Here is a 27,589-nt window from a genome sequence, read left to right as displayed (position 1 = left end):
AGTGAATAAAAATTTGTAACTGGATAGCATTGATGACTAGAAGGGTTTTGGCTCAGTCCTGGCTGCAAACTAATGTCTGTGCTAGATAGATAGTTAAAATAAAAGACATTCCTGATAATGAAGAAATTCACTGCTTAAGTAAAGCACACCTTAAATAAATAATGAAAGAAAATTAAACATAATAAAAACAGAAATGATGAGCAATGCAAAATTATCCTACATACCACCAAGGTGTATGTATATAACACTAGATAAACTCCATCTATCATGATTTATATTGCTATTGGCCTACATTCTTGGCCTGCTATCCATACTTCCATTTCAATAGTTCAACTTCTCTACAACAGATGAACACTTTTAAAGCCCTGAGTTATATTTTTGATTAAACTAAAACTAAATAGTGTCTCGTTAACCAACAAAAACATTTGCCTTATTGCACAGCTCAAGGAGCAGAAAATAGTCAGCACATGTTCCCAGTTGTGAGAGTTGCATACATTGACAACAATTTTTGAAAAATCACTACAGCAATAAAACAGCCATCGAGAAGGGTTAATCAACCAGTAGGCATGCAATGTTCTGGGCTATTTGTGTTAATTAGACCCAATTTGTGCATCAATATGTAATAATCTGCAACTGCCCCTATTGCTACAAACGGTATAACTCTGGCTTTTAAATATAGGTAAATACTACAAATATGCATGTTAAGAGAGCATCTGCACCACCTTCTGGTGATGATACATCATCCTGCAACCCCAAAAGGGCACCCAGTGCTAGAGGCAGTAGGATGCCTCTTGTGTCATTTTTGGTCACTGTCTTACAGGAGGAGAAAGCAATCTTCAGGTAAGAATATCTTGTCAAATGACATTTCATGGCAGAGGGAACTTGCAAGTCCATTATTGTTTCATGGCTGATTTATTATTTTTATTGTTTTCCTAGTTTATATTTAGCTCTTTATTAATTAACACCCAATCACACTTGCTGGGACCCAGTGCGTTTATTTCATTATTACCAGCATTTTTAAGGCACCAACATATTACACAGCACTGTACAATGGGGGTATAACATACAATATGCACAGACCAATACAAAAGTTAAAGAAGGCCCCTGAGATCTAGCGATCAAAGCTCTTTTCTACAAAGTGCTTAGATAGACAGCCCCTGAGCTTAAAATCTAAAGGAGATAATGGGGATTTGAGACAAGAGCTACCACTGGGAATTTAGAAGGGATGGCCCGATGAATGTAGTTGTTCTGGTTAGCATAATAGATCCCTTTAGGCTTTTTTCATGCAAACACTGCATTTTCAGAGAAAAGGCAGTGTTTACATTGCCTCTAGGGACACCTCCAAGTGGCCACTCCTTAGATGGCCCTGGAGGTGCTTCCTGGGTCAGCGCTGCTGAAAAAGCAGCCCTAACGTTCAGCGTACCCACGCTCTGCATGGAGACACTGGATTTTCCTCATAGAGATGCAGTGATTAAATGCATCTCAATGAGGAGGTCCTGATTGACCAAAAGAGCATTTGGTCCTGCCCTGTGCTGATTTTAGCCAATCCCCTATGGGAAAGCATTGGATTGGCTACAAAATCGGACATTTTTGATGATACCACAAAGGGGGCAAAGCCAGTGCCGGCGGATCCACACAGCGCTGGAAATAAGGTGAGTTTGAAACTTTTATAGGGGGGCTAAGGGGAGGCAAGCCACCTAAATGGTGGGTTAAGCACTATAAGTCAGGAATACATGTTTGTGTTCCTGATCCTATAGTGTTCCTTTAACAGAGGGTTGAAACTACTGGTAAAATGTAAAGGGAATAAAGGTGTCATTGAATAAGTTCTATTTAAAAGTTACTCCAATCACCATGACCACTTCAGTGTTTTGAATGCTGCACATACTATATTTAAATTGTTGACTGCCAGATGTTTAACTCACCTTTGCTAGTGTCATGGGATGTCATCAGCCAACTTATTGTCAATTATGCATTTAAAAAAAAAAAAAAAGAAAAGAAATACATGTCAGTGTACCATTCACTGCCCGGGAGCGGTCAGCTGACACTCTCAGCCAATAAATGGCAACCGGCTTGGCTTCCTGCTGCTCTGCAAACGTCTGAAGCACATTACCTGTCTATCCAAGAGACTCGGAGCCCAGCATGGATCCAGGTAAAATGGCAAAACTTTAAAACTGCTGCATTAGGGAACCAGTCCAAGGTAATCCTGGTATCGTAACCACTGTATTTATGGTTATGATGCTTGGAGTAACCCTTTTAATATTTCTGACCATACAGAAGCAGCTTGCGTACATGTGTGAAAAACAGTATTTTGAGAATTTATTTTGTTTTGTGTTTGCAATATCCATCAAAAGTGAGACTGCAGTTATATTTTGCAAAAGACACCGATTCTTCACAAAAAGCATGGATGTCCTTCCACATACTTTTGAAACTAGTGTAAAGCTCGGTGCAATCTCCTACATCTCACAGCTGTCACATACGTTAAGTATCATTTGCCAGTACAACCCATGTTGTTTACAATTGTACAATGATTTACAAATCATACAGACATGTCCATTCTCACTGCAGCAATCGTCATGACTATTTGTTTGTCAGAGAAACCAATTTTTACATGATAAAGCCCAGCAAAGTTACCACAGCTCACAATTAATAAAACACTACATAGCTACCCCACATACTATGCAGCCTAGCTCTTGGTTACTTCATTTGCCAGAGAACAGATTGTGCCCAGAAGGTTTACCGCTGCTTGCATTCATTGCAACATGTAACTTCTTGATCCAAGGATATATCTGACTGCCATTTTGAGGTAAAGAAGGAATTTTTTTCTTAGTTTGTTGCAAAATTGGAAAGTGCTTTAAACTGTGGTTTTTGCCTTTTTTTTTGGATCAACAGCAAAACTGATATGGAAAAGGTTAAACTTTTTGAACATTTTTACTGCTTCCTACCATATGCAGTGTATGTAGAATCTATAGTTACCACAGTAGAAATGTGTATCATTCTCAAATCATGAGCAAAGAGGAGAGATTCTTCATGGAGATGGAACAGAAAGGCTAAAGATACTGGCCTCCGTTTAATACGCTTTCCAAATTATTTAGTACTGTTAGAAAAACATTTCAAATTATTTATCTGCCAGATCTATTTCCATAGATCTTAATGGAGACTTCTCTTTTGAATCATTTGGTGAGCTTAATACAATCAAAGCCATTGTGTGACATTAGAAATATTTTTAAACCACTTGTAAAATCCATGAGGACTTTACTAATTTACAAATAAATTGCATGTTAAAGGATCACTATAGTGTCGGGAAAACAAAGCTCTATGGTACCCCCGCCCTCATGATCCCCCTCCCGTGGCGCTGAAGGGGTTAAATCTCCTTCAGCCACTTACCTTAATCCAGCGCCGGACTCCCTCGGCACTGGTGACCTCTCCTCCCCGTCTGACGTCAGCTCCCCCGTCCGTCACTGGAGTCGAATGCGCATGCGCGGCAAGTGTACACGCACGCATTCAAAGTGTCCATAGGAAAGCATTTCTCAATGCTTTCCTATAGACGCTCTGCGCGATGGAGGCGAAATTCGCCTCCAGCGTCGCAGATGCGCCTCTAGTGGCTGCCCGGAAGACAGCCACAAGAGGCTGGATTAACCCCAAATGTAAACATAGCAGTTTCTCTGAAACTGTTATGTTTACATGTGAAGGGTTAAAACCTGAGGGACCTGGCACCCAGACCACGTCATTGAGCTGAAGTGGTCTGGGTGACTATAGAGTTCCTTTAACGCCATGCCACATTCTAAGACGTGCTGTTCTAATTCAAAGTATTAGTGGCAGTTTGTTTTTGTTTTGTTTTTTAAATGAGGCATTGATTATTTTGTGCTGTGTTTCCAAAACTTAGTTGGACACTTACTAAGGATGCTTGGATCCCATAGTTCCATCAAAACAGATACCAGCTCAAAAACAGTAGACAAATATACAGGTTCAGGACTCCTTAAAGTGATAAAGTCCACATTTGTTAGTTTTCAACTGGCAACATTTTAATCTGCATCTATTTTTTTTTCCAAAGCATGCAAGAAAGCTTTGCTGTTAGTGTTTCTGACCCACACCACATTCTGTTATCTGAAATCATAGCAGAGGATGTATGATACATGAAGTCTTAGAGATTTCAATCATATAGCTGCAGCATTGCAGAGCCCTTCCAAGCCAATTTGTTAAAATTACATGTGAAAACTGAAATAGGCAGACCCCTCATTTGGTATTCTAAAACCCTGGCAAACCTATGTACTGAAGTAATTAGGGGGGGGGATTTATTTAAAAAAAAAAAAAACTTCATCACGGTTGCTGACAATATCTGATATATCATAGTACATTCCATATATTGTAAGGTTTTATTGAATACTAGGAAAATGACAGAGCCTCAGTTTAACATTTGAACTTCTTCAATAACACCGAACCCTTCCCCCCAAAAAACTCTCATATGGTATAGGCCGTAAATTGTTCATACAATAGGCGATATTGCACTACAATACTCTATGGAGATACCAAATGTTTTTTTCAAATAGCTTTTTCAGTGTTTTTTCTTGTGATCATGTCGAGTGGAGCTCCAGAAACGATCAAATTATGTAGAATTAATTAACTAGTGGTGGCCAGGATTATGTGTGTAAAGTTAGTGTGGGATTTAACCCCTTAAGGACCAAACTTCTGGAATAAAAGGGAATCATGACATGTCACACATGTCATGTGTCCTTAAGGGGTTAAACAAAAAAGGGAAAATGCCCAGAATCGCCATCTGGTTACGTAGCTGAAAAAAGACAAGTGACGTTCAGCCTCTCTCCTATTTGTTTTTGCTGTTGATCCAAAAGAAGGCAAAAAACCCAGTTTGAAGCACTTCCAATTTTGCAATAAACTTACAAATAATTCCTTCTTGACCCCAGAATGGCAGTCCGATATCTCCTTGGATCAAGAAGCTATTACCCTACTAATAAAAAAATTATATGCCCAAATTTTATGTTTTTGCAAATACTTATTGAATTGCTGTTTAAACATCCTTATAGTCTCTGATAAAACCATCTCTTCAGGCAGACAATTCCACATCCTTATTGTTCTCAAGGTTAAAAAAAAATCAATTTGCCTTTGACTAAATCTCCTTTCATCCAGTCTAAATGTGTGAACTCGTGTCCTATGTATAGTTCTGCTATTAATAGATTTCCAGACAGTGGTTTGCATTAGCCCTGAATAAAGGCGTATAATGCCATCATATCCCCTATAAGGTGCATTTATTTCCAAACTAAAGAGGTTTAAATTTGCTAATCTTACTTCATAACCAGATAGCTCTGTTCCTTTTAATAATTTTGTAGCACTTTTTCTAACACCATAATATCGTTCTTTAGAACAGATGCCCAAAACTGCACAGCGTATTCAAGGTGTTGTCTTACCAGTGTTTTATAAATATGCAAAATGTTATTTTCATCCTATCCTGAGAGTGAATGCCCCTATTTATACATGTCAATATCTTACTGGCCTTAGTAACTTCCTATTAACATTGCACATTGCTGCCTAGCATGTGGTCTATAACAAGTCCAAAATCCTTCTCATGTGTTGTTATCCCTAATTCATTACTATATAGGGTGTAAGTTGCTGTTGCATTCTCTAACCCAAAGTGAATAATTTTGCCTTTTTATACATTAAATTTAATCTGCCATTTGAGTGCCCAGTCCCTCAATCTATCTAAATCCCTCTGCAGCAAAACAATATTCTGTAAAGAAATTATAGATTGGGGTATTATGGGAGTGTAAGTGTCCAATGGCAGAGCTGAGGACTTCTATAAGCAGATCTAAGGATAAATTGAGAGAAGAAAGTGGACAGCACCAGACATTGTCACCTCCCTCAAGTCCATCCTGTAAATACCCAGTCTCTAAAATGTGCTCTCACTAGGATACCAAGAAGTGGATGAAACCTTTAGTAGGTTCTGTGGAAGTGTTTATGTGCATATTACATAAATCTGAGTTGTAGCTCAACTTCATTCGTGAAAAATGTAGCTAAACACGAAAATTATCAGTTAAATGTTGTGATGGCATGTATGTATGAGTCAACACTCCAAAAACAAAATAGCAGTATACACTTTGGAGGAGAATGTGATAAAATGAATGCATAAATATCCTTGTGTTTTGGTTGTGGTATTGTTGCCAGCTATTATTTACAGAGTGAGGATCTTATTTCAGATTACTTAAATGTGAACTGATTTTAGTCCTTAATTATGTAGCAGATTGATCAAGTCTGTGAGAACAAGTCAGTGATTACATTGCCTTAGCTGATAGCTAAGGTATGTCATCTCTTATTGGCTACTAAGGTGCTCAATTAGCAGGTTTGCAAAATATTGTTTAACAAAAATAAAAGTTTTCTTGCATGGGTTTGAGATAAAAACAAGACAGAGGTATAGATACTCAGTAAATACCCAGGACGTGACAAGCATCACTACCAGATATAAACAAAGTACCGGTAAGCATTTACATGAGAAAGGGTCAAACCGTGAAATAAAGATGTTTCAGTATCATGACAGCACTATTTCCAAAGTGTCATGAAAGTTGCAGGTGTAAAGGTTCCCTGGGTTTATAATTTATAAGATTAATACAATATATATATATATATATATATATATGGAAAGGATAAGGAAAAGCAAGAGGGAGACCCCAAGTCTAGGTAGGAAGAAACAATAGTCAATGGACAGCTAATCCTGGCATGCACTGCTACAACCAGTCATCAGCTGTCAACCACGAAATAAGATAGCTACAACCGATTGTCACAGTAGTCCTTTGGTGTGTGGGACCCATTTAAGGTATTAATGGATTGCCGAATGTCTGAGGATGTCCAATAATAGCAAATAGCTTCTGAGCTGGCCTCCAATGCTCTTTCCAAGCCCTGCACTCAATATTCCAAAGTATCCATAATTTAATCATGGGGAGGGAAGGGGGATTAAAATATGCATGACTTCTACTTATTCATTGTGTTATCAAATTTGAATTAAGGTTTGGTATGGAAGCACAACCCATAAGTGTCCTTTTGGAAGAATAGCCCCCCTTTGTTACCCGAATTCTGATCTCCATCCTTTCTACCATGGAGTCATTTATCTTGAAGGAGCTCAAAATATTTGGTGTGTATTTGGTGTTTCACATCACTCCACAAGACATAAAATGTGGGGTTGAATCACCTGTTTAAAAATATGGTTGGGAAAACTAAATACTTTGTTGTTGCTCTTAATGACTTGCCAGTATTATCACTACGCATCAGAACATGATTAGATCACCTTAAAAATATATCAGGTTTTATGTTATTTGGACAGCTAACCAAAATACAACCATTTTTAAAGTTTCAGTATACGACAAAAGTATAATGTTATATTTATTACACCAATGTAAGCATTTATTGCATAACATAATATTGCAGGGAATGGCTACACATCCAATTAACTTCCAAATCCAACGGGAAGTTTAATTTTTGCTAGGAAAATACATTTTAAAACCACTGACCCTACCTGCAGTTTGCAGAGGCAGCTTGCATTCTTTACCCAGACACAATACGTGGATATGTCCATAATTCACACTATCTTAGAGACATGCGCATCTCACTACGTTAACTCCTACATAATTTACTTATATGTTCATGTTATTGTTTAGCTGTTCTACCTTCATACTTCTATATAAGAAGAGGCAGACAACGCAAGGAGATCCTTGCTCACAGCTCCTTTCTCTTGACATGTAGCTAAGGTGAAATGTTGGAATGCTGTCTTAATATCTTGTAATCTCAAGTCTCGATTTTTACTGATGAACCTACAATGTTGTCTCAATAAACAGATTGACAAATACATTTAAAACAAAAAAAATAGACGAAAAGAGCAAAACACATAAAAAACAAGGTTATGCATTGTTTTCACGTCATGGGCTAACTTGGAATATAATTTTGCAAACTCAGCATTTTTTAAGTGTCCTCGTTGAATATATAGGGTTTTAAACATATGACTCAGAAACTGACAACACAATTAGGGCATAGAATGAAATATTTATTTTTATAAGAGGTTGTCCAAACTAGTTCTGTTTACATTGGAAAATGCCACCAAAATATTCCCTTATGGTTCATTATCAAGACCGTACATAGGACACAGAGTTATCACTTGAGAATTAGAGAAGTAAGTTTTCAGGTTTAGCAAAGGAAATGGATCTTGAACAACAACATAATAAAAACCATATGGAATATACTATCTGGAGAATTGTTGTTGGAAGACATATTAGACACATTTGAAACATAAATAGCAAAGCAAAATGTTATACACGTTGATATGCAACACATAATTAAAAGGGACCTGTCACCAAACAATTCAAACTCTTTATAAAGAGTAGGACATTTCATCTATACACTGGGCTAACACTTTTAATAGCAAATGTACAGATTGGGAGAAAAAAAACTATGTAAAAATAGTTTTTTCTCCCACCTGTCGATCAATTTATCAGCATAGACTCTCTGAATAAGAATTTATTGACAGGGAGAGCAGAAGAAACCTCCCAAAGGTGTTACTTTTGCACACCAGTCATACCAACCACATTGTTATTGTAACTCCATATGGGAGTACAGTGGTACCTCGGTTTACAAATTCCTCGGTTAACATAATTTTCGGTTTACAAATGAAAATCCATTGAAAATAATGCCTCGGTTTATGGATTTTTTTTCGCAATACAAAGCAAGTTTCCCCTGGATGCATTGCGCCTGGGAGGTTTATAGCGTCGCCCCCGTGCATGCTGGAATCTGTGGGTAGCATGTGGCGTCAAGTGTGGAGGTGTTGAAGTGGTTTTTGCATCGAGTTTTGGAGCCATTCTGGAAATTTTTGCTTTGGGACTTTTTGGAACTTTTTGGGGGCATTTCTCAAGCGGTGAAAAGGTAGGGAGCTGAGCTTTGTTGTTTGCATGCCTTTTACTGTGTGTTCTGCATTGTGGGTTGGTTTCCATGCCAGCTCATTTTTACTTTTTTCTGACTTTTGGAAAAGATTAATTGGTTTTCAATGCATTCCTATGGGAAACCACGTTTTGGTTTACAAATATTTCGCAAAAAGAAACGTCCCAAAGAACGCATTAAATGCGTAAACCTAGGTACCACTGTATAGGAATGGAGTGACTAACGTCCGCATGTCAGTGTCATGGAGGAAGCTTGCCCTACTTTGAGAAGCGTCCCCAAGCAGGGCAAATCAGTGAAGAATACAGGAGGACCACATGGGAATAGGAAAGGGGTTTTACATAAAAGGAGATTGCAGCGGGGGAGCTGAACGTCTGGTAAGGGCCCGACATATTACCTTTAAATGTATGAATAATATTAGAACCACCCAGAAAAAAAATGACAAGATCTGGGCTTATTATTCTCCCCTTATTGAGAGCTCGGTCTCTTTTTATCACTGATAAAGGCAATGGTAACATCACAAACTCGGGTTTTGCCTCATAACCAGGAAATCCAGTTTCAAATTTTGTTGTGACCACCTCACCAGTAAATCTCCTTGGGCAAGATACCGAACAGTATATATTGGTCTACCTCACAATCCTCATCGTCTTTAAGCTAGTTTGAGCAGGATCTTCTTCACCTCTAAATACCCTATTTCTATAATTGTAAAGTGTGGTCATTAAAAAGAAAACATGAATTTAAAGGGGCACCCTAAGCATTAAAACTAATACATCTCAGTGTAGTGATTTTGGTGCATAAACCACATCCTTGCAGTCTTATAAATTACATCTGTCCGTCAGAATGCCATGGCAATGACAATCAGACAGCATTAGTGGTACTTCCTAGTGAAGATTTTCAATAATTGAAAGCCATCACATCCAACATAGCCTAAATCTTCTCATTAAAAAAAAAAAACATTGGATACAAAAGTTAGAGATCAAGGGGGGACCATTACACCAGGAGACCCTCAAATGTCTCAGATGAAGTGCAAAAAGCATGGAACATGTAAGACAGCGATCCAGGTTCTCCAGTTTGGTGCTCCCTCCAGCCTATATATTTTTTTTAAATCTTATTGCACTTTTATTCATCTGGAAGAGTGACTATGATCATTTGGCGTTCCCCTCTTATCTGATTGATAAGCAAGTTTGTGCTAAGCACCGTTTTTCTCTGCCATCAGGTCCCTAGTAGGTCTCCATCAATAATGGATTGTATCTATATTTTGGTGACGGAGGAGAGGTGTTGTCTCTAAGCCAGGACTCCAATACACAGATCTTTTAGGGAAGAGAGTTGGAAACATAAAATTTTTAAAAAGGCCAATTTCTACAAGTTAAGGGCAGCTTTACAATATATTGACTGGCATAAACTCTTTAGTGAAAAGACCACTGGAACATCTTCCAACAAATATTAGAAAGGTACATTTCTCAGTATGTACCATGGGGTAATAAATATAAAACAAACAAATTAAAACCAATGTGGCTTAGTAGAGAAGTAAAACAAGAGATTAAAAAGAAGAAAAGGGCATTTAAATCTGACAAATTAGAGGTATCCTATAAAAGATATAAGGAAGCCAATAATGTGTGCAAAATGGCGATTAGATTTGCTAAACTTCAAAATGAAAAAATGATAGCCAAATGGAGCAAAACAAACCCCAAATCAATTTTTAAATACAACAATTTAAAAAAAACAAAAAAGTGTAGGTACACAAAAAACTGGGACCGGGGTGTTAGTTAATGAAGACCAGGAAAAAGCAGACATTTTAAATAACTATTTCTCCTCCGTATATTTTAAGGAAGAACCCATGGCAATAGATGTGATTGCTGCTAAAAAAATGTAATTGGTTAACTCAAGACTAGGTGCTGCAGCAACTAAAGAAAGTTAATATAAACAAAGCTCCAGGGCCTGACGGTATCCATCCACGTGTACTTAAGGAACTAAGTGTAGACATAAGTAAACCTCTGTTTTTAATCTTTCAAGATTCTTTTCTTTCAGGAAGTGTTCCGGAGGATTGGAGGAAGGCAGATGTGGTTCCTATATTCAAAAAGGGTTCAAAATCCTTGCCTGGATATTATAGACCTGTGAGCTTAACTTCTGTGGCTGGAAAAGTATTTGAAAGGTTATTAAGGGATTATATTCAAGAATTCCTTGAGAAGAACATGTTATCAGCAAGAATCAGCATGGTTTTATGAAGCACAGGTCATGTCAAACTAACCTGATTGCATTCTATGAAGAAGTTAGTAGAAGTATAGATAGGGGTGTTGCAGTGGATGTGATCAATTTGGATTTTTCCAGGGCATTTGATACAGTTCCACACAATAGATTAGTGTTCAAACTCAAAGAAATCGGTCTAGATAAAAATTATTGTTTTTTGGTAGATCATTGGTTTAAAAATAGAGTACAAAGAGTTGTCATTAATTGTAAATTTTCAAGCTGGACAGAGGTGGCAAGTGGTGTCCTTTAGGGTTCTGTTCTGGAACTCCTATTTAACATGATCTTGAGAAAAGCATTGAAAGTCATGTTTCAGTATTTGCAGATGACACAAAACTCTGTAAAGTAATACAACCTTAGCAAGATAATAATTTACTGCAGAGGGATTTAGTTAGACTGGGGGACTGGGTACTCAAGTGGCAGATGAAATTTAACATTGAAAAATGCAAAGTTATGCACTTCAGCGTAAAGAATGCACAAGCAACGTATACCCTTAATGGAAGCGAATTAGAGATAACACACGAAAAGGACTTGGGAATTGTTATAGACAATAAACTATTCAACAATGTGCAATGTCAATCAGCAGTGCTAAGGCCAGTAAGGTATTGTAATGCATGAAAATGGGCATTCAATCTCAGAATGAGAATATCATTTTGCCCCTTTATAAATTACTGGTTAGACCACATCTTGAATATGCTGTGCAATTTTGGGCACCTGTTCTAAAGAAGGATATTATGGCACTAAAAAAGTGCAGAGGTGGGCTGCAAAATTAATTAAAGGAATGGAACATATCAGCTATGAAGAAAGGTTAACAAAGTTAAACCTCTGTAGTTTAGAAAAACATCGCCTCAGAGGGGATATGATAACATTATACAAATATATCCAGGGCCAATACAAACCACTGTGTGGAAATCTATTCACAAACCAGACTTTACATAGGACACAAGGTCATGCGTTTAGACTGGAAGAAAGGAGATTTTGTCTCAGGCAAATAAAAGGTTTCTTTACTGTAAGAACAATAAGGATGTGGAATTCTCTGTCTGAAGAAGTGGTTTTATCAGAGTCCATACAGATGTGCAAACCGCAACTAGATGCATACTTGCAAAAACCGAATATTCAAGGATATAATTTTTCAATGTAGGGTAATAGCTTCTTGATCCACGGATTAATCTGACTGCCATTCTGGGGTCAAGAAGTAATTTTTTCCTAGTTTGTTGCAAAATTGGAAGTGCTTCAAACTGAGTTTTTTTTTTCCTTCTTTTGGATCAACAGCAAAAAACAAATGTGAGGAAGGCTGAACTTGATGGACGCAAGTCTCTTTTCAGCTATGTAACTATGTAACATTTTGACCGCTACAACGGTCTTTGTCAAGCATGCTTGGGCACATGAAGTGGTATCCATAAGCAAACTTTATTTTAGAACAAGGTTATTCAGATCACTAAAGCAAATACACAGGATTAGCTCCTCATCTGCCCAACTTAAATGCTCGCATCGAAAAACCCCAAATGCAGATACAAGATGCATCTAACGCTTTACAGGATTCCCCGTGGCCAAATTCATCACTGGTTTCTGGCAGGATATCCTCGGACATTCTAATTTGGTGACAAAACACCCCCTCATTTTCAATCTCACAAAATTGTTGAGCCATGTTAAAATAGAAACAATCCCTTGCATAACTCAATGAGATACTTATGGAAGCTCATATCCCGTAGCATTAATGCAATCCCTGCCCCTTTCATCTGGACAAGAATGGTCACATTTGCAGACTAACATCTAATTTTGAGGCATCTGCTTTTCTTCTGGTTTTGGGTCTTCCCATAATCAATATGATAACCCTGGGTCCCTCTTCCGCTCATGCTTGGTATGTGGCAACCGTGAATTGATTTGTACCGGGATGATTACCAGGTTTGGGATTAATATATTTTGAGTTACTCTCTTTCATTACTTCTTACAGTGGTCATTACTTATTCCTGCAGCAATATTTCCTATATTATTCCTGAATTATTATTATTTCTTTATTTTTGCTATGCTTATTAAAGTTACAAAATGTTCTCTATTCCCAAGTACTAATGAAAATGACAATAGGCTTCACAGCCTTTTGCCTATTTGTTCAACCCCCCCCCTCCCCCCCCCCCAAATGTCCCCAATGGTTAGCTAGCAGCTAGTCTAATAAACTTAAAGACTAAATTTATTAGTATAACTTAGCATTTACAGCTTCCTACTGTCTGAACTAAAATCTTACGCTCCAAGATACTTTCATACATTCTCATGATCCATTATAAGCTTAGCATCTTTACTATAGAAGATTTTCACATTAGAAATTAGATTGTTTTCATTTTAGTTCATGTTTGCATGCAGGGCCGGACTGGGACAAAAATTCAGCCCGGGCAATTAAAGGCAGAGCAGCCCACTATTAGGGGCGGGGCCAGAAAGGGGGCATGTCATGTCACCACCATTGACACGCACACCCCCTTCCCCCCCCACCAAATGAGTATGTTAATGTGACTGCTCCAGAGCATCCAGTGCTCCTGGCTAAAATAAATGCCAGGATTTTTTTGGGGGGGGAAGGTGGGGGTTGAGTTTGTGCTGTGTTTGCTGGCGATTTGTCTCTGGTGTCCTCAATAGTGGGATACCAGAGATCAAAACAGGAACCGGACTGTTAAAGAGTGTTGTGCATGTGTGGGGATGTTCCTTGTGTTGTTGTAAATGTTTGGACGTTGCATGTGTGTAGAGCAATTGTGTGTGTGAAGAGGTCTGTTTGTGGCGTACTACATGTGGCTAGTGGCTGTAGTGTGTGTGTCTCTGGGTTGTAAAGTATGTGTGTTTGTGTGTGTGTATTTATATAGGCCTGTGGAGTGTGTGCATGTAAGGAGCTGTACTGTGTGTTTGTGAGTGTATCTAGGGGCTCTAGTGTGTGTATGCATATGGGAGCTGTAGAGCACATGTGTATAGGGGGGATAATGTATGCATAGGTGGTGTAGTGTGTACAAGGGGTGCAGAATATGTATTTATAGGGGATATAAGGGGTATAGAGTGTGTGTAGTGTGTTTGTGTGTAAGTGCAGGAGGTGCAGTGTGGATATAGGGGTATAGAGTGTGTATTGTGTGTTAATGCAGGGGCTGTAGTGTGTATGTAGGGGTATAGAGTGTATGCAGTGTGTTAATGCAGGGGGTGTAGTGTGTTTGTGTGTTAGTGCAGGGGGTGCTGTGTGTGTAGTGTGTTAGTGCAGGGGGTGCTGTGTGTGTAGTGTGTTAGTGCAGGGGAGCAGTATGTTTGTGTGTTAGTGTGTTAGTGCAGTGTGTGTTAGTGCAGTGTGTGTTAGTGCAGTGCGTGTTAGTGCAGTGTGTGTTTGTGTGTTACTGCATTGTGTGTTAGTGCAGTGTGTGTTAGTGCAGGGGAGCAGTATGTTTGTGAGTTAGTGCAGTGTGTTTTAGTGCAGTGTGTGTTTGTGTGTTACTGCAGTGTGTGTTTGTGTGTTACTGCAGTGCGTGTTACTGCAGTGCGTGTTAGTGAAGTGTGTGTTAGTGCAGTGTGTGTTAGTGCAGTGTGTGTTAGTGCAGTGTGTATTAGTGCAGTGTGTGTTTGTGTGTTACTGCAGTGTGTGTTAGTGCAGTGTGTGTTAGTGCAGGGGAGCAGAATGTGTGTGTGTGTTAGTGGTGCAGTGAGTGTTACTGCAGAGTGTGTTTGTGTTTTACTGCAGTGTGTGTATTAGTGCAGTGTGTGTTTGTGTGTTACTGCAGTGAGCGTTAGTGCAGTGTGTGTTAGTGCAGTGTGTGTTAATGCAGGGGAGCAGAATGTGTGTGTGTTAGTGGTGCAGTGAGTGTTAGTGCAGTGTGTGTTTGTGTGTTAGTGCAGTGTGTGTTTGTGTGTTAATGCAGGGGAGCAGAATGTGTGTGTGTTAGTGGTGCAGTGAGTGTTAGTGCAGGGGTGCAGTGTGTGTAGTGTGTTTGTATGTGTGTAATGTGAACATTCACATACCTGGTGGTCCAGTGAGGGGGGGGGACTACGCCACACACACATCCCTGGCGGTCCAGCGGCAGGTAATTCAGTCTGTACCCCGCAGGGTACAGACCATCTTTCTCTCTCCCTCTCACGAGCGCCGTTTTTTCAGAGCGTTGCCGCCGGTTACCATGGCAACGCTCTGATAATCTCGGAGCTCGCGAGAAGAAGAGAACGGAAGCTGCTCGCCGTGCGCGGAGGGAGACCGGCTCACTTCCCGATCTCCCCATCGGCCCATGATGGGATAGAACTCCATCTTGGGGCCGGTGCTGCTGCGCATGGGCCGGCAGGGGAGATCTCTTGATCTTTCCTGCCGGCCTCGGCCCATGGCCATCGCGGCCCACCGGGCATTTGCCCGGTTTGCCCGATGGCCAGTCCGGGCCTGTTTGCATGGCATAACTGTGTACTTTGTGCAATAAAAAAAAAGAATTGTGTTAAAAGTCTTCTCCCTTATTGCAGAAATGACTGCTGTCCCATCCCTGAAGGTTGCAAACACAGCTGAACATCATGGGGTGTAGAATTGGGTGCTTTAGGTGATTTTCGAGCTTGGTTATACCGTCAAGGTATGGTTATACTGGCTTGGTTATACTGTCAAGGCTCTTTACTGGCTAACTAAGGGCATACTATGCAGACAGCACCCGAGCTTGGCATAAATGCATCTAATGATGCGCTCGCTCAACGCTTTCTAGGGACTGTCCCCTAGCACTCGCTGGTCCACTTGTCTCCTTACCTTCTTACTAGCAGGTAGAAGCTCCTGGTATATAGTCTGGGACAGAGAAAAGCTGTATGTAGTGAAAGGGAACATGCCACAGTGTTAGAGAGACCAACGTCTGCATTACCTTAAAGGATCACTATAGGGTCAGGAACACAAACATGAATTCATGACCCTATAGTGTTAACACCACCATCTAGCCCCCCTGAGCCCCTCATGCCTCCATTAATATAGCAAAATCTTACTGTATTCAAGCCTGAAGCGGTAACTCTGCAAAACAAGCAGTCTGCTGACATCATTAGAAGTGGTGGCCTGAAGGATTGGCTGAGACTGACAAAGAGGCAGATCAGGGGCAGAGCCAGCATGATTCAAACACAGCCCTGGCCAATCAGCATCTTCTCATAGAGATGAATTGAATCAATGAATCTCTATGAGGAAAGTTCAGTGTCTGCATGCAGAGGGAGGAGATACTGAATGTTTGGATGCATTTTAGGCAGCCATGACCCAGGAAGGATCTCTAACAGCCATCTAAGGAGTGGCCAGTGAAGTTATCACTAGGCTGTAATGTAAACACTGCATTTTCTCTGAAAAGACAGTGTTTACAGCAAAAAGCCTGACGGTAATGATTCTACTCAACAGAACAAATTCAATAAATTGTAGTTGTTCTGGTGACTATAGTGTCCCTTTAACTATATTCATTGTCAGCCAGTCCACACAAGTTTTGTTCCCATGCATCCCTCTTAAGTTTCCATACTTAAGTAAGAGTATGTGAAAAGTAGTTAGGGTTGCCACCTTTCTTGGAAAAACATATCGGCCTTGCTAATTTGCATAATTAAATATGTATGGGTGACATCACATGATGTAAATCACAAGGAGTGACATATGAGAAAATGCTGTAAAATCACCAAAAAAACTACTTAGTTTGATTCTGCTGTATAGATGCATACCTCCCAGTGCCCCTATGTCTCCCAGTGCCCCCATGTGTCGATTACTCCAGATCTCAGTGTTCCTATGTATCAGTGTCTCAGTGCCCCATGTCTCCCAGTGTCCCTAGTGTCGTGTCCCCAGGTCTCCCAGTGATCCTATGTATCACAGTGTTTCAATGCCCCATGTATCCCAGGGTCCCCATGTCACTAGGACACTAGGAAGACGGGGAGACCTGGGGACACGGGGGGACCTAGGGACACTGAGACACCAGTGACACTGGGAGACTAGGGGACTCTGGCTGGGACACATGGGGACACTGGGAAAATAGGGGATACTTGAAGACATGGGGACACAGACACTAGAGACACTGGCTGGGGGACATGGGGACATTGAGACATGGGGGCACTGGGAGACATGGGGACACTAAGACACGAGGGCCACAGACACTAGGGACACTAGCTTGGAGACATGGGGACATTGAGACACTTGAGGCACTGGGAGACATAGAAACATAGAAACATAGAATGTGACGGCAGATAAGAACCATTCAGCCCATCTAGTCTGCCCAGTTTTCTAAATACTTTCATTAGTCCCTGGCCTTATCTTATAGTTAGGATAGCCTTATGCCTATCCCACGCATGCTTAAACTCCTTTACTGTGTTAACCTCTACCACTTCTGCTGGAAGGCTATTCCATGCATCCACTACCCTCTCAGTAAAGTAATACTTCCTGATATTATTTTTAAACCTTTGTCCCTCTAATTTAAGACTATGTCCTCTTGTTGTGGTAGTTTTTCTTCTTTTAAATATAGTCTCCTCCTTTACTGTGTTGATTCCCTTTATGTATTTAAATGTTTCTATCATATCCCCCCTGTCTCGTCTTTCCTCCATGCTATACATGTTAAGATCCTTTAACCTTTCCTGGTAAGTTTTATCCTGCAATCCATGAACCAGTTTAGTAGCCCTTCTTTGAACTCTCTCTAAGGTATCAATATCCTTCTGAAGATAGGGTCTCCAGTACTGTGTACAGTACTCCAAGTGAGGTCTCACCAGTGTTCTGTACAATGGCATGAGCACTTCCCTCTTTCTACTGCTAATACCTCTCCCTATACAACCAAGAATTCTGCTAGCATTTCCTGCTGCTCTATTACATTGTCCGCCTACCTTTAAGTCATCAGAAATAATCACCCCTAAATCCCTTTCCTCAGATGTTGAGGTTAGGACTCTATCAAATATTCTGTACTCTGCCCTTGGGTTTTTACGTCCAAGATGCATTATCTTGCACTTATCCACATTAAATGTCAGTTGCCACAACTCTGACCATTTTTCTAGTTTACCTAAATCATTTTCCATTTGGCTTATCCCTCCTGGAACATCAACCCTGTTACATATCTTAGTATCATCCGCAAAAAGACACACCTTACCATCAAGACCTTCTGCAATATCACTAATATTGGAGGCACTAGGAGACATGGGGACAGTGAGACACTGGCAGACTGGGGGCACTGGGAGACTAGGGGTCACTGAGACGCCAGGGACACTGGCTGGGAGACATGGGGACACTGAAAGACATGGGGACTCTGTGTCCCCATCTATCTCTGTGTCATAATGTCTCCCAATGTCCCTTAGTGTCTCAGTGTATGTCTCCTTGCAGCCTTTCCCGCCATCCCTTACTTCCCTGAGCTGTAGGCTGTCTCTGCAGGGTGGGAGCTGCTGTCTGGACTCTCTGTAGCTGCTCCCCTGCGGATCAGTGATTAGAGATAGGCAGGGAGGGATATGCTGGAACTTCCTATCACTGCCTCTCTCCATACACATACGACCCCTACTGGACAGTGCTGGTATTGCATAGTAATTTCTTGTTTATACTGAGAAAAATACCAGCATTTGTATTACCAGTATCACTGTAATATTGGAACCAGCCAGGCAGCCTCAAATACTGGCTGTGCCAATAAAATAAAAGCCAGGTGGAATCCCTAAGAGTAGTGTGTGCAAAAAAAAAAATAAAAAAAAATGTAAATTTTTTTTTTTTTTTAAATCAATGGGCCTATTCCATGGGCCTGGGCCTGGATCTGCAGCTCCATCAGCCCCTATGTTAATCCGGCCCTGTGCTCATACTAGAGTACTAGAGTACTAGAGTTAAATAAAATAATTCATGAATTGCACAGCTGAGCATTAGTCTTTTTGTTTTTAGACTCATGCTTTCTTATTATTTATTTTCCATTTTGTTAAGAGACTTTTTTTTTTTTCAGTTTCTGAAAGTCTGAGCAGGTTCACCATTTTATTTACCTTAACGGTGACCTTTGACCACCCATCAAAAAGTCTGACTTGACGTGAGCTGGATAAGAGACCTCATTTTTATAAAATTGGAAATGATAACACCTAATTCTACCTGCATATCCTGATTAATTCATAACTAGCAAACACATCTATAATTTACACCCTCACTCTACCGAGCAACTCTGCTGCTGAATAAATTATTAAAGCATGCGGGCGTTTTAATGTTTTCAATACTGAGAAAACCAGAAGATCAGGTCAGCAGTTCATTACTGGGATAACACCTATACATATACGTACGTACATCATCAAGATAAAACGGTCATTGATTATATGGGGATTCCTCAGCTATGTGTATTGTCCTTATTCATTCCTCATTTGATATAATAATAATATATATACTTAGTTATAATTCTAAGTATTTACAATGATATTAGACAGACATTAAAGTATTTTTTTCTTTTTTTAAGGTATCAGTGAAGCAATCCAGGCTTCAAACTGTTTTTTTGGGTTTTTTTTGCCTTCTTTTGGATCAACAGTAAAAACAGATGTGAGAAAGGCTGAACTCGATGAATACATGTCTCTTTTCAATTATGTAACTTATGGCACCTTATCCATGCCAACATATTGTAATTCACAATAACACTGGCTAGGGACACACATATATATATATATATATATATATATATATATCTCCATATCCTTTCACAAAATATTTGTAGATTTGAAATCCATAATCTGTTACCATAAATATGCCTATAAAGTAACCCAAGAAGCAATTAAAATATTGGGTAAAATGGAGGCCTCTTCTTGGGTTCCTCTGCTATGACATATGTATTGTAATTTCCCAACAACATTGTATACTTTTTTTTTTTTTTTTTTTTTTTTTTTTACATTTGTTACTTTGTAACTTAAGTCAGTTTTTACATCTGGTGTACCCAAATACAAACAAAACTTCTGGTTAATTATTCATCGAAACTGCATTGTAAATATGAAATTGTATAATGATCAAAGAAAATTGTAAAAGATATCTGTTCAGAGATGCATACCTCAGTGCAAGCTAAAGTCACATTTCATATACATATACAATTAACTTTTCAGCTTCTTTGTGTGTACAGCTGTGTCCGGATACCTTGGTTTTGGCCTTACAATAAGACTGCCAGGGGTCCAAGCATTCCCTTTCCATTCTGTGTCTAGCCCTACCTAGTACATTCAATGAAAATTAGCATGATTCTTTATTGCTGCTGTACTCATACTGCTTATGTTTATATTCAGAGAAAATATACTAGTACTGATTATTAACTGACTCTGCAAGATCAAGTTTTCCTGGGCCCAGACCGCCATTAGGAAGAGGTTGTGCAGCTCAAACGCATGTGTTTCCAGCTATAGTTAAAGGAACACTATAGGGTGAAGAACACAAACATGTAATCCTGACCCTATAGTGTTAAATCAACAATTTAGGTGGCTTGCCCTAACTTAGCACCCTTAAAAGGTCACTCATTATTTCCGGCACCGCACAGGTCTGCCGGCACTAGCCACACCCCCGATCCGCCTCCTTGCTGACATAATCAGAATTTATGATTTTTAGCCAATCTAATGCTTTCCAATTGAAAGAGCATTTGATCGGCCAACCAGCACCTACTTATAGAGATACATTGAATCAATGCATCTCCATGAGGAAAATTCAGCGTCTCCATGCTGAACGGTAGTGCTGCCCATTTCTCTGAAAAGGCAGTGTTTACATGTAAAAGCCTGCAGGGAATGATTATACTAACCAGAACAACTCCATTAAGCTGTCATTGTTCTGGTGACTATAGTGTCCATTTAAGATCCTTTTTTGGAGCATTTAAAATATGTATCACAAGCACTGTAACAATGTAGGTAGAGTTCTATGACTATGCATGAAGTTTATAGGTGTGAGATAATGCAAATGGGATATCAATTCTACTGAAACGTTGCCTTATTAAGAGAATAAAAGTTGTGTATTCTGTATTCATGCATCTGCAGAGTATCAGAAGCATTACCATATATCACATTCGCATTTGACAGACCCTAGAGGTAAACATGAAGACTGGGAATTCCACTCAGTCCAACAATCATCTAAAGAACAGCGGCCAACATTTCCATAGTGCTTGACCGTAAAGTGCGCCTTAAATCCAGAAAATGAAACAATAAAATTGTGTTACCATTATTGCCACAATTAGCACTAAACTGTTCCTTTTGACCTACAAACGTGTAAACAGCCATCAACGTTTCTCTTGGCTATGTTATGACTATGTCTACCAGTCTGCACATTTAACAAACATTTCTAGAACATTGAATTCACCGCTAACCTCCATGGCAGTGATAGGGTTAGCACTAAGCACTTCTTTGCTGTGAGCTTTATCTGACAAACCCAGGTAACCCTTTCCAGCAAGGTGATGCCCTACACAGTGTAAACAGAGCAGTGAGAGCTGATTGGCCAAGCAGCCTGCTGGCAGATGGAGTATATAATCATCCTAATTATCTGCTAGTATTATCTAAGTGACTAGCAATCTACAGTTCCGTCTCAGAATTCACTGATGACAAAGCAACATTCTGCATTCTCACTATCCTGTTATTCAAAATAAATGCTCAAAGAATTGTAGGTTGTGATGCCTTATAATGAAGTAATCATAAACAACTAACTTGCATTCTATCAACCTACACTTTGGTTTGCCACAGAGAGAGTGAGTATACCATAAGGTGATATAACCTACAGATGGTCAACCTATTGGATTTATAGCAGTGGTAAAACTTACAGTAAAAAAATATGCAAATCATAATCTACCTCACTGTCCATTTGTTAAGGCTCTGGCTCTAGGGCAGGATGATCAAGTATCCCAGTTTAGAGTAGCACTTACAATGTATACTCATGTCTACAGTTAAATCATTATTCACCTTGTATGATTAAATATTCTTTTGTTTCTAATATAGGATTCATGTCAGGTTTGTGCAATTCCTGGTTCTTTTGAACATCACAGACTCAGTAAATTAACCCATCAATCCAGGAGATGAGAGCACAAATACACAATAGAAAAGAAATTGGGCCTGCCAAGACTTCCACCAGCGATCAGATGCCATGCTACACAACAACCTGGATACACTAAGGAATCTGTAAACATAAATTTACAACTTTAAATACACCTCTACTTTAAAAAAAAAAAAAAAATTTAGATACACATCTTCCTATTTCTTAAGCATAATACATTTACTTTTATTTTCACGCATCCACGCTGTCATCATTTTTTTAAACTTACTTTATAATAGCTCAATATGCGTTAATATCATTAAAGATTTACACATTAACTTTTTTTTTTTTTTTTTTTTACCTGGTTGTTTCAGCTACCTTTAGCTTTTTCTTATCACAGATGTGTGTACAGTGTATGTACATTGGGCAAAGAAAAATCAATATTTAAATTCTGGTTTATTTTCATTATTATTATTATTATTGTTGCCATTTATATAGCGCCAACAGATTCCGTAGCGCTTTACAATATTTTGAGAGGGGGGGATGTAACAATAAAAATTACGAGAAAACTTACAGGAACAATAGGTTGAAGAGGTCCCTGCTCAAACGAGCTTACCACATTGTATTATGTTTTAAAAAAAAAAAAAAAAAATCGATCTAGTGTTTTCTGAAAAACTATAATAAAAAAAAAATGGAATAATAATGGTTTATAACGAACACAATTTATAATTTCAGATGAATGCTTTACTGCAACAGAAAACAAAGATCTGCATGCCTCTAGTATTCCACAGGCTTGGAATTCGAAAGCAACAGGTAACACCACTACAGGAATCTTTTTCAGTTTGCTTGGTCCCGCTCCTAAAATACAATTTGAGCATTTGATCTAATTTACAAGTGATTACCTATGTTCTCTATGTCACAAGGTGTGTGTGCTGCCACAAAACCCTGGCATCTCATTGGCCATTGACGAAATGAGAACATAATTTGTTCTATGTGAAATATCTGTTCTATTGTCTGTTAAACACAGTCTATCCTAGCACAAGGTTGAATGCTGTTGATTTAGAAGCCAAAATAAATCAAGGTTTAAAAATAGTTGGATTGAAGAATATTTACATATCATATGCAATGTCCTTGCCTATTGATATTTTCTGGCAAAAGAGAAAGTATCATAGCCCTATGCAAGAATATGGACAACTGATAGATTATATATATATATATATATATATATATATATATATATATATATATATATATATATATATATACATACATACATACATACATACATACATACATATATACACAGATAGATAGATAGATTTCTTATTATAGTATATATATATGGCTCAGAATTGGTCATTGCTGAGTGAAAAATGAGCCATGGGATATATATATATATTACAAAACTAATACCCAATTGTAAGTTAGGCATTAACTTAAGATGCGTCCATTAGTGAGTGGCATAAAGATATGTAGGATTTATTTAAAATAACGAGGAATAAATGTAAATAATACAATCAGTAAATTAGTACTACTGATATCTAAGGGTTTCTTGAATTCAAAACTTGCGTGATAAACACATCAGGAGAAAATACAAGAGAAAAAAAATAAAAAATACAGAAAAATTAAACAGCCACCAAGTTCAAGGTAACGTTTCAGTACATTTTGCATGAACTACCTATCCATTAACTGTCATCAACTGTTGCTTGAAGTTAGAATTATCTACACACAATGTATATCACAGTCATTCTAAAGTCTGCCTTCTGTGCTCTATTTTGAGTTCAAGTTCACCCCTTAAAAATTACATATTAAAATAAAACATCACTGCCTGCTTATAGCATGAAGGTTTGGTTCTCCAGAAGACTATATTTCTATATATATGTTGCTAAACTTCTTGTTTCTATAGATGTACGGACAACAGAACACACAACAATTATTTATCTGGTATCGTATCATACTGTGTATGTATGCATGTTTGAATATATGTATGGAGTGTAGGCCTGCCTGTTTCTCTTTTCTGGGCACCGTCGGCTTTTTCTTTTTCCCAATTCTGCAGAGCTATGACACAACAGGGCTACCTAGCAACAGTTTCCATGAAGGTTGGCTAGTTATGGTAAGTTACAGGGTTGGGAGGGAGAAGCAGTTTGTTCAAGATGAAGAACCACTAGTGCCTAAGGAGAGTAATAACAGAATGAGCTGTTTGGAATGGCCTGCAGGATAGAGACAGGTCTGATTTGCTGCAATGATTTGAGAACACACACACCCATCCCCGGTCTGATAATAAACCCCCTTATTTTAGATGCAATCATGAGTCTGATATTCATTTAATGTGAGTAAGAAATCCAGCAATCATGATTTGTTTTAATCATACTTGACATATTCATCTGTGTCTTTGAATTAAGAATTATATTACTTGTTTATTAGAAGAAGTAGAAAAAATAAATATGGAATGGGGGTCGCCATTTTTTATTTACAGCTAAATAAATGTGCATAATGTGGTTCCAGGAAGCAGTGGTAATTGTATTCAGGAAATGATGGCAGATGTAGTGATACTATCACATGTCAGCAGACAACAAATAAACTCCATTTCTTTACTGTTGTTTGCAAACGGTTATACACAAAAGATCTCACAAATAATAAGATAATTTCAAGAAATGTTATCAAAACCACCATCAATGGCGATCCTTTAAGATCTTGCTTTGGTATAGATCATAAAGTGAGATTCTTCCCAGTTTACATTGTAAAGGATGAGTGCTTAATAAAATATACTTTTATGTTAGAGTGCATCCTATTAGGATAGTTCTAGAATAATAATAATAATAATAATAACAATATTTATAGAAAACGACGTTGTTTAAGTAATACTATTATAAGGAACACTATTTATTGGTCATAAAAATCTCTATTTGGTTTGATATCAGACCATCTCTCTGGCAATTCTAAATAAACAGAACCTATACTCACTAATATAATTACTAGCTTGTCGAGGAGTTACTTTTCTATATTACTTGTTGAATTCTCTTGCTAAAATGTTCAACTATGCATCCAGTGACTAAATAAACTCACTCAACCCTGCACAATTAAATTCTACATTGTCTTTAAAAACATTGTATTTCATTTTTACTTTTGTTTTTATTCACTAATCTCAAATTTATGTTCAATAATTTACATTGCTCAGTTCTTCTCTTTAAATAAACTCCAGCTATAAATTCCCTCAGCCTCTCTACACAAGAGACTACTTATGCAATTATGGCCTAGACCAATCAATGGATGTCCAGTCTTTCCATTAATGGACATAACAGAGACAATCAGAAAACTCAAGTGTCAACAGGTCTTGGAAAAATGACCATTTCTTCATACGTCTACAGACAAATATCACATTGATCATCTTTGTGAATCGTGAAAAGACAATATTCAAATGGGAATATCATTTATGAGAGATGGGGATTCACAAATATTATGCATCATGAATGCCGATGAAATAAACAACGGATTGGATGGCAGAACATGTTGAATATATTTCAGCCTTAAACATGTATTCTGTGCACAACACACACCATAGATGAAATATATATATAATTGAAAGAAACCATTTGCTTAGTGCAACAGGCCTGAGTGTGTGACTATGAGGAAAATAATCAATAATCTGCATTTTTCAGTTGTCCTGTTGACCAAGTGTGTGAAACGTATCATTGTTTGATAACACTTTGTATGGGGATGTTGACTACATGTTATGACAGTGAAAACCTCGACATATTACAGATATAGATCTGCGGATGTTGGGTTATAATTAGATACTTCTCTGCATTCTGACCTGATGTTTTATGTAATTGTGCTGCAGTGGCCATGTGTGATGTCAGAGCCAAGTAATGGTAACTGTATCTATGTGTAAAGAAAGACACACAAAACAATTTATGAATGGAGTTAAATTATTCAGAAGCTTGTGTAATGGAATAATTATTTTATTTTCGTTATTTACAGCCCCTTAAGTAGCTAGTAGCCATAAAGCCATGACACCCACTTCAAAACAAAATGTTCATTTACCTTTATTTACGGACAATATATTTTGCTTGTTGAAAGAAAATATGAGTAAAAATATCTGCACATTTAGCTAAAATATTCGCTGGATAACCAATGTAAGGTATGGCCTGAGGCAAACATGGATTAACATATGGTATGTGTGCTTCTAAGTTTTTTTTATAATTTACTATTTATTAAATAGAAAAGCAAAATAAAAGTAAATTTGACCAGATGAATCTAAAAATGTAAGTAGCATGTTTTAGCAAGCTGACAATAATGCAGACGATTAACCACAAGGACCAATATGGTCCTCTAGTTAGTGAATAGTCACTTAACCCCTGCTCTAGACAGATAAACATGAAAATGGAGGAGTACCCAAAGCTGTCCTAGTTTTTCAACTCGTATTAGAGCTTGGCACTGTGTTGACTGAACATTATCCACTTTCTTGCAACATTCTGTGTCAGTATATTGCCTGCCACTAATACACATACAAAAGCTAGACCAATCCGGGCCAAATCCTCATGCAAATTGACCTGCAACCCCCTCAAGTAACAGAAACATGCATGAGATTGACCAAACACAAGTTCACACGCTGATCACGTTACCTTATTCTTGCCACCACAGTGACAGCAGACTGTCCACAGATATTTAAGGGTTCTCCACACCAAGATAATGAAAAGACCCCCAAAAAACGTCACCATGGATGAGGCCAGAAATGCCCACCACATTCGCTGCCCCTTAACATCACAAGGCACGTCCGGGGGCACAGGGATAATGAGGGCTTCACCTTTGTGTGCCAGAATGGAGGAAGAGTCTGCATGTTGGTGGTTGCTAGTCATGTTGAAGCTGGAACTACTGAAGATGTTTTGGAATTTGCCACTTGCCATTGCTAACAAGAAGACTCAGGGAACCCTGAAAGCCATTGACCTCTTAGCCCCCAAATTCCAGCACCAGCCATATTGCAATGGGATGGTAGCAGATCAGTGAGATTGTCAGGGCCTTCTTTAACTGCCCCCTCCCTTATGGAATAAAATAAATGACAAAAAAATAAATAAAAAAAAATTGGCTCCCAGTCTTTTCTCTTAAGTATCTTGTCTTAAGTCTTCATTCCATAAGTGAGTCAAAAATACCAACAACAAAAAAAGTCCTGGGTAGAAATTAAGTCTTAACACCTTCAGACAGCTGTAACACCTTCCATGAAATGCAAGCATTAAAAATAAAAAGGCAGTCTTTTTCCTTCAGCTGCTTGCTATTTTTTGTTTTAATTATTTAGCAAGTGCTTATATTTATCCCTCTATGTACATATACTGCGATGTAAAAAAAAATCATATATATATAAAAAACATGGTCTTCACGCCCAGCATCAATTACATACTCATCATTGTGTTTGTTTGCGTCTTCGTGCTGAGAGAATAATACAAACAATAACAAAAATATATTAAAAGCATCTAATCACCGCCACAAATGATCAGCACCTGTTTTCTTGTTTTCCCTTTTGAT

The 27,589-nt window shown here is 38.4% G+C and overlaps 1 protein-coding gene across 8 annotated transcripts in view; it reads right to left on the bottom strand.

The window, feature by feature from the left end:
- The window catches only part of KCNMA1 (potassium calcium-activated channel subfamily M alpha 1), a 536,805-nt gene extending 509,419 nt beyond the window's left edge, over window positions 1-27,386 (bottom strand). For all 8 annotated transcript variants that reach the window (XM_063434220.1, XM_063434221.1, XM_063434223.1 and 5 more), the window contains exon 1: window positions 26,695-27,386. In XM_063434220.1, coding sequence (XP_063290290.1) covers window positions 26,695-26,976 — 282 coding nt within the window. In that variant the 5' untranslated portion in view covers window positions 26,977-27,386. The remainder of the gene's footprint in view (window positions 1-26,694) is intronic.
- Between the last annotated feature and the right edge of the window lie 203 nt (window positions 27,387-27,589).

This window comes from Pelobates fuscus, chromosome 10 (genome assembly GCF_036172605.1).
Source record: "Pelobates fuscus isolate aPelFus1 chromosome 10, aPelFus1.pri, whole genome shotgun sequence".
Classification (NCBI taxonomy): Eukaryota; Metazoa; Chordata; class Amphibia; order Anura; family Pelobatidae; genus Pelobates; species Pelobates fuscus.
This window is presented reverse-complemented; position numbering and strand designations above follow the sequence as displayed.